Source organism: Notolepis coatsorum (genome assembly GCF_963971535.1).
Source record: "Notolepis coatsorum genome assembly, chromosome: 15".
Taxonomy (NCBI): domain Eukaryota; kingdom Metazoa; phylum Chordata; class Actinopteri; order Aulopiformes; family Paralepididae; genus Notolepis; species Notolepis coatsorum.
In genome coordinates, this window is record NC_140179.1 from 56,876,369 (window position 1) to 56,892,252 (window position 15,884).

The 15,884-nt window shown below is 47.3% G+C and overlaps 1 protein-coding gene across 1 annotated transcript in view; it reads right to left on the minus strand.

Moving 5' to 3' along the window:
• Positions 1–252, minus strand: part of kif19 (kinesin family member 19) — a gene marked incomplete at both ends in the record, with an annotated part of 182,634 nt that extends 182,382 nt beyond the window's left edge. Inside the window, one exon of the mRNA XM_084330652.1 lies at positions 214–252. Coding sequence (XP_084186778.1) covers positions 214–252 — 39 coding nt within the window. The remainder of the gene's footprint in view (positions 1–213) is intronic.
• Between the last annotated feature and the right edge of the window lie 15,632 nt (positions 253–15,884).

Here is a 15,884-nt window from a genome sequence, read left to right on the forward strand (position 1 = left end):
GGACGAAGAGAGCGACTGACTTGTCATGGCATAGTTTGTTACTTTGATTAACTTTCTACCGTAGTGTTTTCTTTTTATAGTTTATTGAACAACGTTGCATAATATACGCTTTCCCGAGAGGAAAGAACGCAAGTGATTTTAGGATTTAACATTAAAAATATATATATTTAATATAGGGCGGGCATAATACTAACTAACGCCCGTTACACTTACAGATAGTTGGTGGTCCTTTGATTCACTGGTGTCTTTCATGGTCACTTGTTGCGGAGAGGAGCGGACCCTCGCCCGGCGGGTGGAGAACAGGGGGTCCCGGTACCCGGCACCGTCCAATACTCAGACAGGACGGTTGACGACCATCCTGCGACCTGCGCACTATACCTGCTGCACCGTGCCCGCCTGTAGAAAACCACCTGTCGCGGCACACACTCACGGCACGTCCGATATCCAGCCCTCGTTAATAATAACTAAAAATCCCAAAGATGTGATCTCTAGCTGGAACAGCCCAGTCGGGTTATTAATCACCATTCACCACAGTTCTATATTATACACCTATTCTAAATACGTCGTCTCTTTTATATCTACGCCTGTCTTTCAGGGTTAGCCCGCCCCGCTGGTGCGCAACTGGTCCCCCAAAGTGCGTCAAACACCCAAATAAGCTATTTGCCTATAAGTGTTCCACTACTACTACCGCACCGAGCGCCGAGAGACCCGTGGTGCAGCCTCGAAAATGTCAGGTATCTCTTCCTCAATGCAGACAGTCCACCTGCTGCAACATGCACGCCTCCTCCTCCCTCTTCTCTTCCCTGTCGACTGGCGCGCGTGCGTGTGCGTGCGTGTGTGTGTGTGTGCACAGTCCGCGTCTGTTGTCCCTGGAGATCCCGCACTACGGTGTGTGTGTGTGTGTGTGTGTGTGTGTGTGTGTGTATGTGTGCGTGCGTGCGTGTGTACACTACTAGGCTACAGTACAGAGAGGCATTCTCTCCCAGAGGGACATCAAGAGGAGCTTACGGGGGCGGATGATGAGAACCGGAGCAACTCCACCTGAGAGTCTTTTCTTTCCCGCTGCGGCGGCGCTATAGCGACATCTGGCGGATGTAAAATGTATTGTGTTGATTTCAGAATCCGTTTGGGACATAATAATAATAATAATAATAATAATAATAATAATAATAATAATAATAATAATAATAATAATAATAATAATAATAATAATAATAATAATAATAATAATAATAATAATAATAATAATAATAATAATAATAATAATAATAATAATAATAATAATAATAATAATAATGCAGGACCTGTTCAGAGGTCTTTAATTGGCATGCAATTATCCTCAATGTTTAGCGGTTAGCACACACGGTTAGCACACACACACCGGAACACACACGCATGCATTGTCTCTTGTAGGATCGCCGATGCGATTCATCTCTGCGATAAACCCATCCCGTCGTCATTCCCCCCAAGGGCAGCCGGGAGCAGACAGGCATCGGCGAGGGCCGTGCCAGGGGACCAATCCAAGTGCTCCTGCCCGTCTTCATCAAGGACGCCACAGCGTTAGCGATCTGTTGTTGTGCATGTTTTTCCATTGGGTTTATCTTATCGGGGGGAAACCCTTGCGAGCACGGGGAGAACATGCAAACTCCACACAGAAAGGCCTGGGAGATACCCCACCTGGGTACCTGGCATCATGGAAACCTGGTCCCCAAGCGGGAATCTAACCCTGGACCTTCTTGCTGTGAGGCGACAGTGTTAACCACTACACCACCGTGCCGCTAGCTAGTTGACATAGCTGTCAACATTGGGATATTAAAATAAGGTAGATTTACCCCCCTTTGATAGATTTTTTTTGGTCAAATCAGTTGCGCAATAGTCACTTTTGGTGAGTTGTTTATATACAATTCACTTATATGACATTTAGGTATGACACAGGACTACAAAAGCATTTAGTATAGAAATGTGCACTGTCAACAGACTAAAGCAGGGAACCACAATATTCTGCATACAAATTATGCTGAGCAGAATGTAATATCATAACTGTCTATTATTTTTCTTGCAATTGAGCCAATTTTCATTAGGTACGGTTCTGAGGTGTGTGTTCAACAGAATGCTGTATCAAAAACACACACAAAAAGTTCACAAAAAGTATGGGTTACTGAATGCTGAACTGCACTGTTATAATCACTAAGCCATTGTAAGACCTTACCTGTGTCCCTGTATCACTTGTCTCTGCTGCCCTTTGACTAAAAAACCTCCCTATGTCCATTTTCCTTTCTTTTTATTCTGGTGGCATATTTGAGTTAGTCACCTAGTAAAAGTGAGATCATTGACAATATCAAAACATGCTAGGGCTGTACCGAATAGTTCTGCTGTGGAATATTTAAAATGAGCCATGCCAGTAAGCTGTAGAAATTGAGATAGATACAGTTGTTATAAAGATATAGAAACATAGTTTATTATCCTCCTCATCTTTTTTCTGCTCCAGATGGATAAATCCTCTTCATTTTGCTTGTTTATTATACGTAGGCATTGCTGGCTGAAAGTTTCATTTACACACGAAGATTTTTGTGTGCCATGGGGCCCCTAAGGGGGTTTCCTACTGTCGTTTCATTGCATATCATCCATTTGAATTGCGGGGGGGGGGGGGCTCCCTACTGGTGGGGGCTCCAGGCTGCTGCATGTCGTCTTCACAGCGGGTAATGTAGCCTTTTTGTATGAAGGGAAAAAAACTGAGATTTACGGGAAAATATTTAAACAGGAGGACGGCGGGAAAGAAGCGTGAAATACGGGAGAATCCCGGGAAAAACGGGAGGGTTGACAGGTCTATAAATAAATAGACCCAGAAAAACGTCAAGTATTATAAAAGGTCCCCGTCATTCTACCCTTTTTCTTATTCTCTGCATTATTTTTATTTATATATATATCTTCTCAGTTGGGCATCCCTGAGACAAAATCTTCTCAGATTGGCATCCCTGAGACTAAATCTTCTCAGTCGGGGGTCCTTGAGACAAAATCTTCTCAGTTGGGCATCCCTGAGACAAAATATTCTCAGTCGGGGGTCCCTGAGACTAAATCTTCTCAGTCGGGGGTCCCTGAGGCCCTGTCCACACGAGCGCTGGATTTAATGTAACCGAAGTTTGAAAAAAATATACCTCTGTCCACACAGGTGAACAACCGCATATAATTGCGTACCCACGGCGACTGGAAAAACCAGCAACCGATACATGTAGTACAATACCAAAACAGTAGGCGGCGATGTTGTTCAGACATGAAGGCCATTTCAACCAATCAGAAAAGGTTGAACGCTCACTAAACTTCTTGTTTAGAAACACCATAGCCATCACACTTCCTGTTTAGCCGCCATCTTTAAATGTCATTTAGCCAACGGAGGATATATTTTTCAGCAAAGAAAGAAACTGCAATAAAAGTGCAATAAACAAACGGATACATTCACTGTGTGTTCTGCCTCTCATTTGTTGATGAAACAAAACCAACTCAGCAACACAATTTACCACCAAGAGCGGATAGTTTAGTCTCACAAAAGACCGCCGGTGTTGTTAGCTACATGCTAATGTGAATGGCTATATCTATGTATAGTATATAGCTTAAATGCTAACGTAATGTGGTAACGTTACCGCTATGAATGGATGCAAACGTTATTTAACACATTGCAGAATGGGTACAATACGGCTCAATACAAACAATTGTTAAGGGGATGCAGTCTGGACTGGGTTCCTTATAACAATAACTTGACAACACATGAGTTTAGTTTAGCCGCAGCTACATGTTTACTCTGAGCCTCAGGTCAGGAATGCGACAACAGACATCAGTCGATCACAACACTCTTCAACACAGACGATACGTTTCGAACAAAAGTTTGTTACAATTATTTTCATATAACGCTACTTGGGACAGCTCTGCTGTAAACACTGGTGTAGCTGGCTCTGCTCTAATCTCTCGACCCCGCGCTCGGTTGCTAACTTGCTATTGTTTGACAGTCTGCCGTGAACATGGGAAATAATTGCGACAGCTCTGCTGTAAACACTGGGAATAACCTCGGTTGCTATGCCCACACGCAACTGCAAAACCGCAAAACTTCACCCTGGGCTTCGGTTTTCAAGACCGCGGTTGCAGTGTAGCAAATCCCCGGTTGTGTGTGGCCGAACAGTGCAACTGCGCACATACAATCATGGTTATATTAAATCCAGCGCTCGTGTGGACAGGGCTGAGATTTACCGGAAAATATTTAAACGGGAGGACGGCGGGAAAGAAGCGTGAAATACGGGAGAATCCCGGGAAAAACGGGAGGGTTGACAGGTCTATAAATAAATAAACCCAGAAAAACGTCAAGTATTCTAAAAGGTCCCCGTCATTCTACCCTTTTTCTTATTCTCTGCATTATTTTTATTTATATATCTTCTCAGTTGGGCATCCCTGAGACAAAATCTTCTCAGATTGGCATCCCTGAGACTAAATCTTCTCAGTCGGGGGTCCTTGAGACAAAATCTTCTCAGTTGGGGGTCCTTGAGACTAAATCTTCTCAGTCGGGGGTCCTTGAGACTAAATCTTCTCAGTCGGGGTCCTTGAGACTAAATCTTCTCATAGATCTTCTCAGTCGGGGGTCCCTGAGACTAAATATTCTCAGTCGGGGGTCCCTGAGACTAAATCTTCTCAGTTGGGGGTCCTTGAGACTACATCTTCTCAGTCGGGGTCCTTGAGACTAAATCTTCTCATAGATCTTCTCAGTTGGGGGTCCCTGAGACTAAATCTTCTCAGATGGGTGTCCCTGAGACTAAATCTTCTCAGTCGGGGGTCCTTGAGACCAGGGGTGTAAAAAGTACCCAGAAATTATACGTAAGTAAAAGTATGGGTATACCGTCTCAAAATCGTACCCCACTAAAAGTCAGAGTATCTGGCTAAAAACACACTTGAGTAAAAGTAAAAAAGTTTCTACTTTTAAATGTAAAAGTAAAAGTAAACACTTTTTTTCTGACTGTCTATTCTTCTGATAGCAGGTGTTTAACACTATGATCGCCGTGGACGAGTTTCACGTCATTCGGAGCCATGCTCATTCTGCCGAAGACGCCGTAACTCGTCTTTGATGTCAATATTTCAAAAATCTGTCATCGAAATCATATTTCCTTTCTGGAGCCCTGAGATGTACTGGTGAGCTCCACTCAACTGTCTAACGGTTCGAGAGCGCCATCTGGTGGCCGATCCTGTTTGGGGCGCGCCAAACAGGAAGTGCCCATCCATATGTGCTCCGGGCACTCGCGATCGGTAGCCGGACTCCATCTCAACACACTGGATGATCAATCGCTCGCCCTAACTCAATAAACAACGTTATTTGGACGTATATAGTATTATACAACCTGGAAATGGTTCATCAGGATCAACATCCCATAATCGAAAACGGTCTACTCCACGCTGATCGTCCAACGGCGCGAGATTCAGCGTTATTTTCTAACCTATTCCATATAAACTGCTATGATGAACATATGACCCACTCTGGATGAATCATCTAACGCTGCCCACGGAATTATAAACGATCCCCCGCCCATCCGGTCATCATCAGATCATACGTAGATCATTCTAGAAGTACGTCCAGTTGAAATCTTTCATCTCGCGCCGATCGCTACCAAACTGTATTTCATCATCAATATAATGCATTTAGGGCTATAAATCACGTTCTGAAGAAAGCTGCAGAAAACGATAAAAACATACTTATACTTTAGACCATATTTTAGTATGAATATGTGAATGAAAAAGTTTAACGTTGCTACACCCTGAACAATACATACAGGACATTGAATGAGCCATAATAATGGCAATGTAGCAATAGAATTAAAAAAGTTATAGCCCTGCAAAGAAGGGGAACTTCTCCATAGACAAATAGAGCTGGCGAGGGATGGTAAATTATGAATTTAACCCATGGCGATCAAAGTGTTAATCAAAGATCCCCGCTTTCTAGTCTTGCACAAGGACCAATCAGCATGGGTATGGGCGGGTTCATTTTTCATTGATGGGGATTTGATTGGCTGTTTTTAAATAAAGCGCGGCCGCAGGATTAATAATGTTAACGTTAGTTTGGCCAGAGAAACAAATATACTAATTAAAATAGTTGGACCTGTGAGATTTGTACTTTGTACTTTGTAGGTCTGTAAGGAGTAAAAAGTATGTTTTTTTTCTCTGAAATGTAATTGAGTAAAAGAGTACAAGTATACAAACCTAATAATACTCGAGTAATGTAAAAATCGCCCAAAACAGTACTTAAGTATTGTAACAAAGTACAATTACTCAAGTACTGTACTTTACACCCCTGCCTGAGACTAAATCAAATAGGAGTCTACAGCTTGGTATCAACGTGGAGGTCCTTGACATGAGCCACTGATTTAGACTATCATCATAGAATCCCGTTTGCACTATGAAGTGAATTGTGTTTATTTTAAACATTTTAATTTAATTTAATTTATTTTACCTTTATTTACCCAGGCTAGGTTCTGAGCACGAATGCTCTTTTCAGTAACACCCTGCTTCACATTCACACCTGGGAGCCGCCCAGTACAACCACAGTCTGACACCGCTGGCCACTGAGCAACTCCACTGGAGCAGTTGGGAGTTAAGTGCCTTGCTCATGCTCAATGGCACTTCAGCTGTTGGTATCGAGGGTACGGCAGAGAGTTATTCATTCACTTCCACAACCCAGATTTTTCCTGCCGGTCCGGAGGATCGAACCGGTGACCTTTCGGGTCACAAACCCGCTTCTCTAACTTTTAGGCCACAGCTGCCCCATTTACCATCAGCCCCTCGGTCTAATAAGAGATGTTCTGTGCAAGGATGCATCTGCACTCTTCTTAGACGCTGTCTACCACGGGGCGTTGAGATTCATTACTGGTTGTAAGCCACACATCATCGTACCCTCTACTTACAGTATGTTCCGCACTTCCACACCTTATGTGAATACTGTATACTTCATCAGATCATGTATTTAGCATTTTAAGATTATATATTAGATTCGATTTAGATTATTGGATTATTAGATCATTATATATTGCATATATTTAGTAGGGCTGGGACTTTATCGCATTAATTTGGATTAATTAACTACAGAAAGAATTAAAAGTAAAAAAAAAAATCATCAAATGGTCAACTGTTCTGGAATGTACTTGAAAGTACTGCGTTTTACTTTTACCTCGAAAGTGCTTGAGTTTACAAAAGGTCCTTTGCGCTATATATATATTATTCCTAAAATTGCTGCACTTTGTTAAAAATTGCATTGATCTGTTGGTCTGTGTAGTAGCTAATACAGGATTTTGCTGCTTAAACATATGTACAGTATAATGTATATTCACTGATTCACTCGTATACCAAAATTCATTTGAATTGAAAATTGTTGCTTTTCGCATCAAATATTGATATGCGATTAAAATGGGATACATTTAGATTAATAACATTTTTAATCATTTTAGCATTTTGTTTTAATTTTTTATTATTATATATTACATTAGATTATATATTGTAACTATTTATTGTAGGGCAAATATAACTGAGAGGGCATACATACCCTCATCTCGCACCTTGTTGCCCATATGCACATGTCCAGAGTTAATTATATTGATTTGTTATATTGTTTACACTGCTTTTTTATTCTATTTTAATTTTACTTCTCCACTGTACTATAATTATGTCACCTGTACCATGTCTTATACTATATGTACCTCCCCTCCCCCCTCCCCATACTGCTATGATGCCTGAATTTCTCTACACTTGCGTATAGGACTCTCCACCGGTACTGCTTCATTTATAAATCTCTCCTCGGTCTGTTCCCTTCTTACCCGACCGTCCCTCATGGTGCAGAAACAGAGTCGTTTGGGCCTGCGGTCAGGGTTCCCACAGACATTGCTAAATGAAATTCAAGGACTTTTAAGTACTCTTCCAAGCACTATTTTTTATTTTCAAGGATGTCACTCAAAGGATACAATTCACTTTTAAATGCAGTTTTTTTAACCATCTTCTTGGCCTGCTTGCCAGCTAGAGCATCACACGCAAATAAATGAGGAAAGGCAGTTGGAGCATGCGAGCCAGTCAGATTTTATTTAAACAGAACAAAAAATTTACTATTTCTTGATTCAGAACAATTTGATCATGGATGAACAAAATATTCAATGTGAATGGTTGATTCGAATTTCAAGGACTTTTTAAGCACCTTGTTAAAAAATGGAATGTTTTCAATGAATTCCAGGCCTCAACTTTTTTTTGTAAAGAATCAAGCACTTTAAGCACTTCAAGGACCTTGTGCGAACCCTGTTGCAGTCACATGATCTGTTAAGTCTCTCTGTACCATTTGCCCACACAGAACTCGGAAAAACAGCCATTTCCTATTCTGCCTCATCCACGTGGAACTTATTACAGAAGCAACTGAGGCTCCAGAACCTAATTCCCATTGGAGATTTGAAGCTTCTTATTTGCGTATATAAGAAGCTTCAAATTTCCAATGGGAATTAGGTTCGGGAGCCTAATTCTGAAATGTAATTGAGTAAAAGTACAAGTATACAAACCTAGTAATAATGCTTGAGTAAAGTACAAATCCCCCAAAACAGTACTTAAGTATTGTAACAAAGTACAATTACTCAAGTACTTTACACCCCTGCAGTGGTGTCACTTGATACATATATGCGAGTTTAGGTCTGTATTACATAACTTCCTACAGGAAGAGTGTCGCTGCTTTCTCTAGTCGGGTCCCAGCTGCAAAACTGCAGAGTTACTGTATTGCCCTGTATTTTACTATTTTATTTTACTATTTTACTGTCGTACACTTTTACTGTTATGTAGACTGTTCTGTTTTGTGTTTTTATGTTTACGTGTGATGTATTGTGTATTGTGTACATGCACTTTTATTATGTTCTTGTGTGATGTTGTGAGGTTTTGTCCTTTGCTCACTTACTCGCTCTGTTCCTTTAAGCCTACTCGCTCTGGTTCCTTTTGTTTTCTGTTAATCATTTCATTCCCCTATTCACACGCTTCTTCCCAGAGACGTCGTTGATTGGTTCTCCCCCGTCCACACGCTTATCAATCACTTCCCTCAGCTGTCACTGCTTGTCAATTAAGCATTCCCGTATTATTTATACCCCGTTTCCCCATTCAAGTTTTGTTGGATCGTTTTGATATTTCAGTTGCATTCGCCGTTCCTGCTGCCTGCTGTTGTTTCCCTGTGCTTTGCCTCCAGGATATTCAAGAAGCATTCCTCTTGGACACCCTTTCCCCGTGGCGATGCGCTCGCTCCGTTCTGTTCCAACGCTCTTTACGCACAACGCCTGGGTGAGTTTTTATGACTGTCTTTGATCCAATTCCGTTTTTCGTGTGTTTATATAACACTGAAGATTTCCAGCTTTTTATCAGACAGTCACTCACCCAGCGTTTAGCCTTTTTTGGATTGTTTCATTGGGATAATATTTTGGCCTAACATCTCCCACTGTGTGTTTACACACCGAAGATATTATCACATTGGAATTGTATTTTGGGACTTCGCTCACAGTGTTTATTTTGCACCGAAGATATCTATCACTTGGGATTGTGTTTGGAACGTTACTCACAGTGTGTATTTACACCGAAGATTCAGTCACTTGGATAACTCTGTTTTCGGGTACAAGTCACCTCTCCTGTTCACCTGCTCTGTTCCACCTGCACTCTGAGTTAACTCGCTCCCCCTCTCTCTCTCGGTCCCGCAACCACCTCGGAGATTCTGCCGAGAGAAGTCTGCAGAGCGGCTCTGACGTCAGCGTCTGCTTCCCCTGACTACCATCCCGGGAGAAGCTGCAGAGCAGCAACATTCATCCTTGCTTGTATTCCATTCTTTGTTTGAACTCTTCCAAGTCTGTGCTGTTTATTTAGTCTTAATAAACAAGCCCTTGTTTTTGGCAACTCTGAATCCTACTCTCTTGTGTCGTTGCGTTTGGGGTCGGTGTCAAACCTTAACATTACGATCCAACCAAAATGACGACCCCAGCCGACACAGAGAGGGTCAGAACCGCACTTGCTAATCAAGTCGAGTTGACCAAGGATCACAGCCACCAACCAGAGAGGGCTGCGGCTGCGGTGCAGGATCTCAGGGAACAGGTCCTGCCTATTCAAGGGTCACTGGCCGCTCTGGCGGGACAACAATCTGGTATTCTCGTTCAGCTTCACTCGCTGAGCGACACCGTTAATGCTTTACTTCCCTCACATCCTTCAGGAGCATTCCCCGCAGCCCCAGCTGATCCCGCACCTCGGGAACCCCGTCTCTCCGTCCCACGGCTGTTCGACGGCAATCCCGAGGAGTGTGCCACATTCATCATGCAATGTGAGTTGGTTTTCCGTCATCAACCAAGCCGTTTTACTGCTAGAGGGTCCCAAGTGGCCTATATGACGAACTTGCTTTCAGGCCATGCTGCCCAGTGGATCATTTCCTCCTGAGCAATGGATGCAGATTTTGTTTTCTCCTATCCAGACTTCGTGGCGGAGCTCCGCAGAGTGTTCCACCATCCAGCCCGAGGTCTGGACCCTGGAGCCCGGTTGGGGACCTTCCGACAGGGGAGTGGCAGGGTAACTGACTACGTCCTGGAGTTTCGACTGGCGGCGGTGGAGAGTGGATGGAACGACCCTGCACTTCGCCTAACCTTCTTGAGGGGGCTCAGTGACGCAGTCCGGGACCAGCTCGCTACCCGGGAGGTGCCCGACTCCCTCGAGGACCTGTTTAGCCTCGTCATCCGCATCGACGGACGCCTCCAGGAGAGAAGGCGCGAGAGGACCCGACTGTTACCTCCTGAGGTACCCCGGATTCCCCGGACGCATGACGTCACTCCTGGACGCCCTGTCCTCAACACAACTGGTGGTAGCGGGTCCTCCCGTTCGGTTCGCGAGGAGGAACCCATGCAGCTGGGACGCTCTCATCTGAGCCAGGCGGAGCGTGAGGCAAGGCTCAGGTCCGGTCTCTGCCTCTACTGCGGAAGGGAGGGACACCGAATCGCCGACTGCCCCACCCGGCCAAAAGATCAGGCTCGCCGAGACCCCGGGAAATCCTGGTGAGCCGTTTTTCCCATTCCCAGAGCCGCGCACCACCTGACCATCTGATGAGCGTCACCCTGGCCTGGGGGGACCAACGAGCCACGGTGGAGGCCCTCATCGACTCTGGGGCAGACGAGAATTTCCTCGACTTCGAGTTTGCTACCCGAGCCAACATCCCACTTGAGGACCTTGTGAGGCCCTTGGAGATCTTTTCGTTGGACCAACACCGCCTGGCCGACATCTCTCAACGCACCGGCCCAGTCGTGCTGACCATCGCTGGGAACCACGTCGAGAGAATCCAGTTCCTCATCACCCAATCCCCCCTTGTCCCGGTGGTCCTGGGTAGGCCCTGGCTCGCGCTGCACGAGCCCCACATCGCCTGGTCCTCCGGTACCATCAAGGGCTGGAGCTCCTCCTGTCACGCCCTGTGTCTGCAGGCGGCGTCCTGTCCCCCGCCCCGGAGGCCCGCTGGTGAGTCGCCTCCGGACCTCTCGTCCATACCTCCCGAGTACCACGACCTCTTGGAGGTTTTCAGTAAGTCCAGGGCTCAGGCCCTTCCACCTCACCGCCCCTATGACTGCGCCATCGACCTCCGCCAAGGGGCTCCCCTTCCCGCAGCCGCCTCTACAGTCTGACCGTTCCGGAGAAGAAGGCGATGGATCTCTACATCTCTGAGTCATTGGAAGCAGGACTCATTCGGCCTTCCTCCTCCCCGGTGGCGGCCGGTTTCTTCTTTGTTGGTAAGAAGGATGGGGACCTGCGACCCTGCATCGACTATCGCCAGCTCAACGAGATCACCATCAAGAACAAGTACCCGCTACCTCTCATGAACTCCACCTTCGAGCCACTGACCCAGGCCTCCGTCTTCACCAAGCTGGACCTCCGGAGTGCCTACCATCTTGTCCGTATCCGTGAGGGCGATGAGTGGAAGACCGCCTTCAAGACCCCCAGGGGCCACTACGAGTACCTAGTGATGCCGTTCGGCCTCACCAACACCCCGGCGGTATTCCAGGCACTCATGAACGACGTCCTTCGTGACATGCTGGAGGTGTTCGTGGTGGTGTACCTGGACGACATCCTCATCTTCTCCAGGACCCTCGAGGAACACATCCAGCATGTCCGCCGTGTGCTGGAGCGCCTCCTCCACAATCGGCTCTTCATCAAGGCTGAGAAGTGCCGTTTCCACTCCGACTCCGTCGACTACCTGGGCTTCATCGTTGAGAAGGGCTTGACCCGAGCGGATCCTCGCAAGATCCAAGCTGTGGAGGATTGGCCTGAACCCACCACTCGGAAGGAGTTACAGAGTTTCCTCGGGTTCGCCAACTTCTACCGAAGGTTCATCCGGAACTACAGTCAAGTGGCGGAGCCACTTACCAAGCTGACCTCCCCCGCTCTGCCGTTCGACTGGTCCCCAGCGGCATGTGCTGCGTTTCGCTCCCTCAAGAAGAGGTTCACTTCCGCCCCTATCCTGCTCCACCCTGACCCCAAGAGACAGTTCATTGTGGAGGTGGACGCCTCGGATACTGGACTGGGCGCTGTCCTATCCCAACGTTCTCTTTCGGACCAGAAGGTACATCCTTGCGCCTTCTACTCGCGTCGTTTCCTCCCTGCCGAGAGGAACTACGACACCGGCAATCGGGAGCTGCTGGCGGTCGTGGCTGCGTTGGAGGAGTGGCGTCATTGGCTAGAGGGAGCCGAGGAGCCTTTTACCATCTGGACGGACCACAAGAACCTGACGTTCATCCGCGCTTCCAGGCGCCTCAGCGGTCGGCAGGCGAGATGGGCCAGTTTCCTCAGTCGGTTCGACTTCTCGCTGACCTTCCGCCCCGGTTCCCGCAACACGAAGGCCGACTCCCTGTCCCGGTTACACTCCAAGGGGGCTCCACCCTCTGAGGACCCTACTCCCATCCTCCCGGAGGCCCGAGTGGTTGGAGCCATCACCTTGGGCATCGAGGGTGTGGTTAGACGTGCCCTACGCTTCCAGCGTGCTCCAAGCAACGTTCCTATTCATCGTCTCTTCGTCCCCGACTCTGTCCGGTCCCGGGTACTGCTTTGGGGCCATACCAGCCGGTTCGCCTGCCACCCTGGCGTCCATCGCACGTTCTCCTTCCTGGCTCGTCGTTTCTGGTGGCCCACCATGCGGAACGACGTCAAGGAGTTCGTATTGGCCTGCGCGGTCTGTGCCCGCAGCAAGGCCTCACACCAGGCACCCTCCGGGCTCTTACAGCCACTTCCCGTTCCAAGCCGTCCTTGGTCACATGTGGCGCTAGACTTCGTCACAGGTCTTCCCTCCTCCCAGGGGAACACTTGCCTTCTGACCGTGGTGGATCGATTCAGCAAGGGGGTTCACCTCGTGGCCCTTTCCAAGCTTCCCTCGGCGGCCGAGACGGCGGACCTCCTGACTCACCACGTGTTCCGCCTTCATGGGTTTCCCCAGGACATCGTCTCTGACCGGGGGCCCCAGTTCACCTCCCAGGTATGGCGGGCCTTTTGCAAGGGATTGGGGGCGACGGTCAGTCTTTCCTCTGGTTATCATCCCCAGACTAACGGACAGACGGAGAGGATGAACCAGAGCGTGGAGTCTGCTCTTCGGTGTGTGGCAGCCGAGAGACCGGCATCCTGGAGCCGTTTCCTTCCCTGGGTTGAATACTCCATCAATTCAATGGTCAGTTCCGCCACCGGCCTCTCACCATTTGAGGTTTCCCTGGGCTACCAACCCCCTCTTTTCCCCGCACAGGAGGCGGAAGTGGCAGTTCCCTCCGTGCAGGACCACCTCGACCGCTGCCGACGAGTTTGGGAGATCACCAGGACCGCGCTGCTCCGGACATCTGAGCGCGCCTGTCGTGGTGCCGACCGGCGCCGGGTTCCTGCGCTGACTTACCTCCCTGGGCAGAGGGTGTGGCTCTCCGCAAAGGACCTCCCGCTTCGGTCCTCGGCCAAGAAGCTCAACCCCCGTTTCGTCGGACCTTTCGAGGTCCTGAAGGTACTCAGTCCGGCGGCCCTACGCCTGAAACTTCCTGCGTCCATGCACATTCACCCTGTGTTCCATGTCTCCCGGGTTAAGCCCGTCTCCCTCAGTCCCCTTATGCCTCCAGCTCCTGATCCTCCGCCTCCCGTGTTGGTGGATGGTCACCCCCAGTGGCAGGTCCGCCGGTTGATGGGCGTTCGTCGGCGGGGCCGGGGGTTCCAATACCTGGTGGACTGGGAGGGTTACGGCCCTGAGGAGCGTAGCTGGGTCTCCCGGCAGCTCATCGTGGATCCCGGCTTGATCACTGACTTCCATCGTGCCCATCCTGACGAGCCGGGTCGGCCTGGTCGCCGGGTGGCTCCCGTGGAGGGGGGGGTACTGTGAGGTTTTGTCCTTTGCTCACTTACTCGCTCTGTTCCTTTAAGCCTACTCGCTCTGGTTCCATTTGTTTTCTGTTAATCATTTCATTCCCCTATTCACACGCTTCTTCCCAGAGACGTCGTTGATTGGTTCTCCCCCGTCCACACGCTTATCAATCACTTCCCTCAGCTGTCACTGCTTGTCAATTAAGCATTCCCGTATTATTTATACCCCGTTTCCCCATTCAAGTTTTGTTGGATCGTTTTGATATTTCAGTTGCATTCGCCGTTCCTGCTGCCTGCTGTTGTTTCCCTGTGCTTTGCCTCCAGGATATTCAAGAAGCATTCCTCTTGGACACCCTTTCCCCGTGGCGACGCGCTCGCTCCGTTCTGTTCCAACGCTCTTTACGCACAACGCCTGGGTGAGTTTTTATGACTGTCTTTGATCCAATTCCGTTTTTCGTGTGTTTATATAACACTGAAGATTTCCAGCTTTTTATCAGACAGTCACTCACCCAGCGTTTAGCCTTTTTTGGATTGTTTCATTGGGATAATATTTTGGCCTAACATCTCCCACTGTGTGTTTACACACCGAAGATATTATCACATTGGAATTGTATTTTGGGACTTCGCTCACAGTGTTTATTTTGCACCGAAGATATCTATCACTTGGGATTGTGTTTGGAACGTTACTCACAGTGTGTATTTACACCGAAGATTCAGTCACTTGGATAACTCTGTTTTCGGGTACAAGTCACCTCTCCTGTTCACCTGCTCTGTTCCACCTGCACTCTGAGTTAACTCGCTCCCCCGCTCTCTCTCGGTCCCGCAACCACCTCGGAGATTCTGCCGAGAGAAGTCTGCAGACTACCATCCCGGGAGACTACCATCCCGGGAGAAGCTGCAGAGCAGCAACATTCATCCTTGCTTGTATTCCATTCTTTGTTTGAACTCTTCCAAGTCTGTGCTGTTTATTTAGTCTTAATAAACAAGCCCTTGTTTTTGGCAACTCTGAATCCTACTCTCTTGTGTCGTTGCGTTTGGGGTCGGTGTCAAACCTTAACAGATGTACCGCACATTTTATTGCTGTCTGATGTTTGCGGGTGTTATTGCTGTCATCTTGGCCAGGTCTCCCTTGCAAAAGAGATCTTGTATCTCAATGGGACTTCCTGGTTAAATAAAGGTTAAATAAAAAAATAAAAAAATAGTGCTTTAGAACGCCTGGCTGATGAGGCTCACTATGGTATTGCTGCTAATCTGATTCAAACTAGGCACCATGATAACCTGATGATAACCTGATGGGTTATTATTTAAAGAAAATGTAAATATCTCAAAAGAATCTGACGTCAAAATAGATTTATTTTAATCAGTAAGGACATCATACTGTGATGATTTAGAGATAAATATTTTAGATGCGATACGAGTAATCATAAAAAGTGTTTAGAAAGGTGTGGAATAAAAGTTTGCCCCCCCCCCCAATATTTTTTTTTATTAATTAATTCATAATTTAA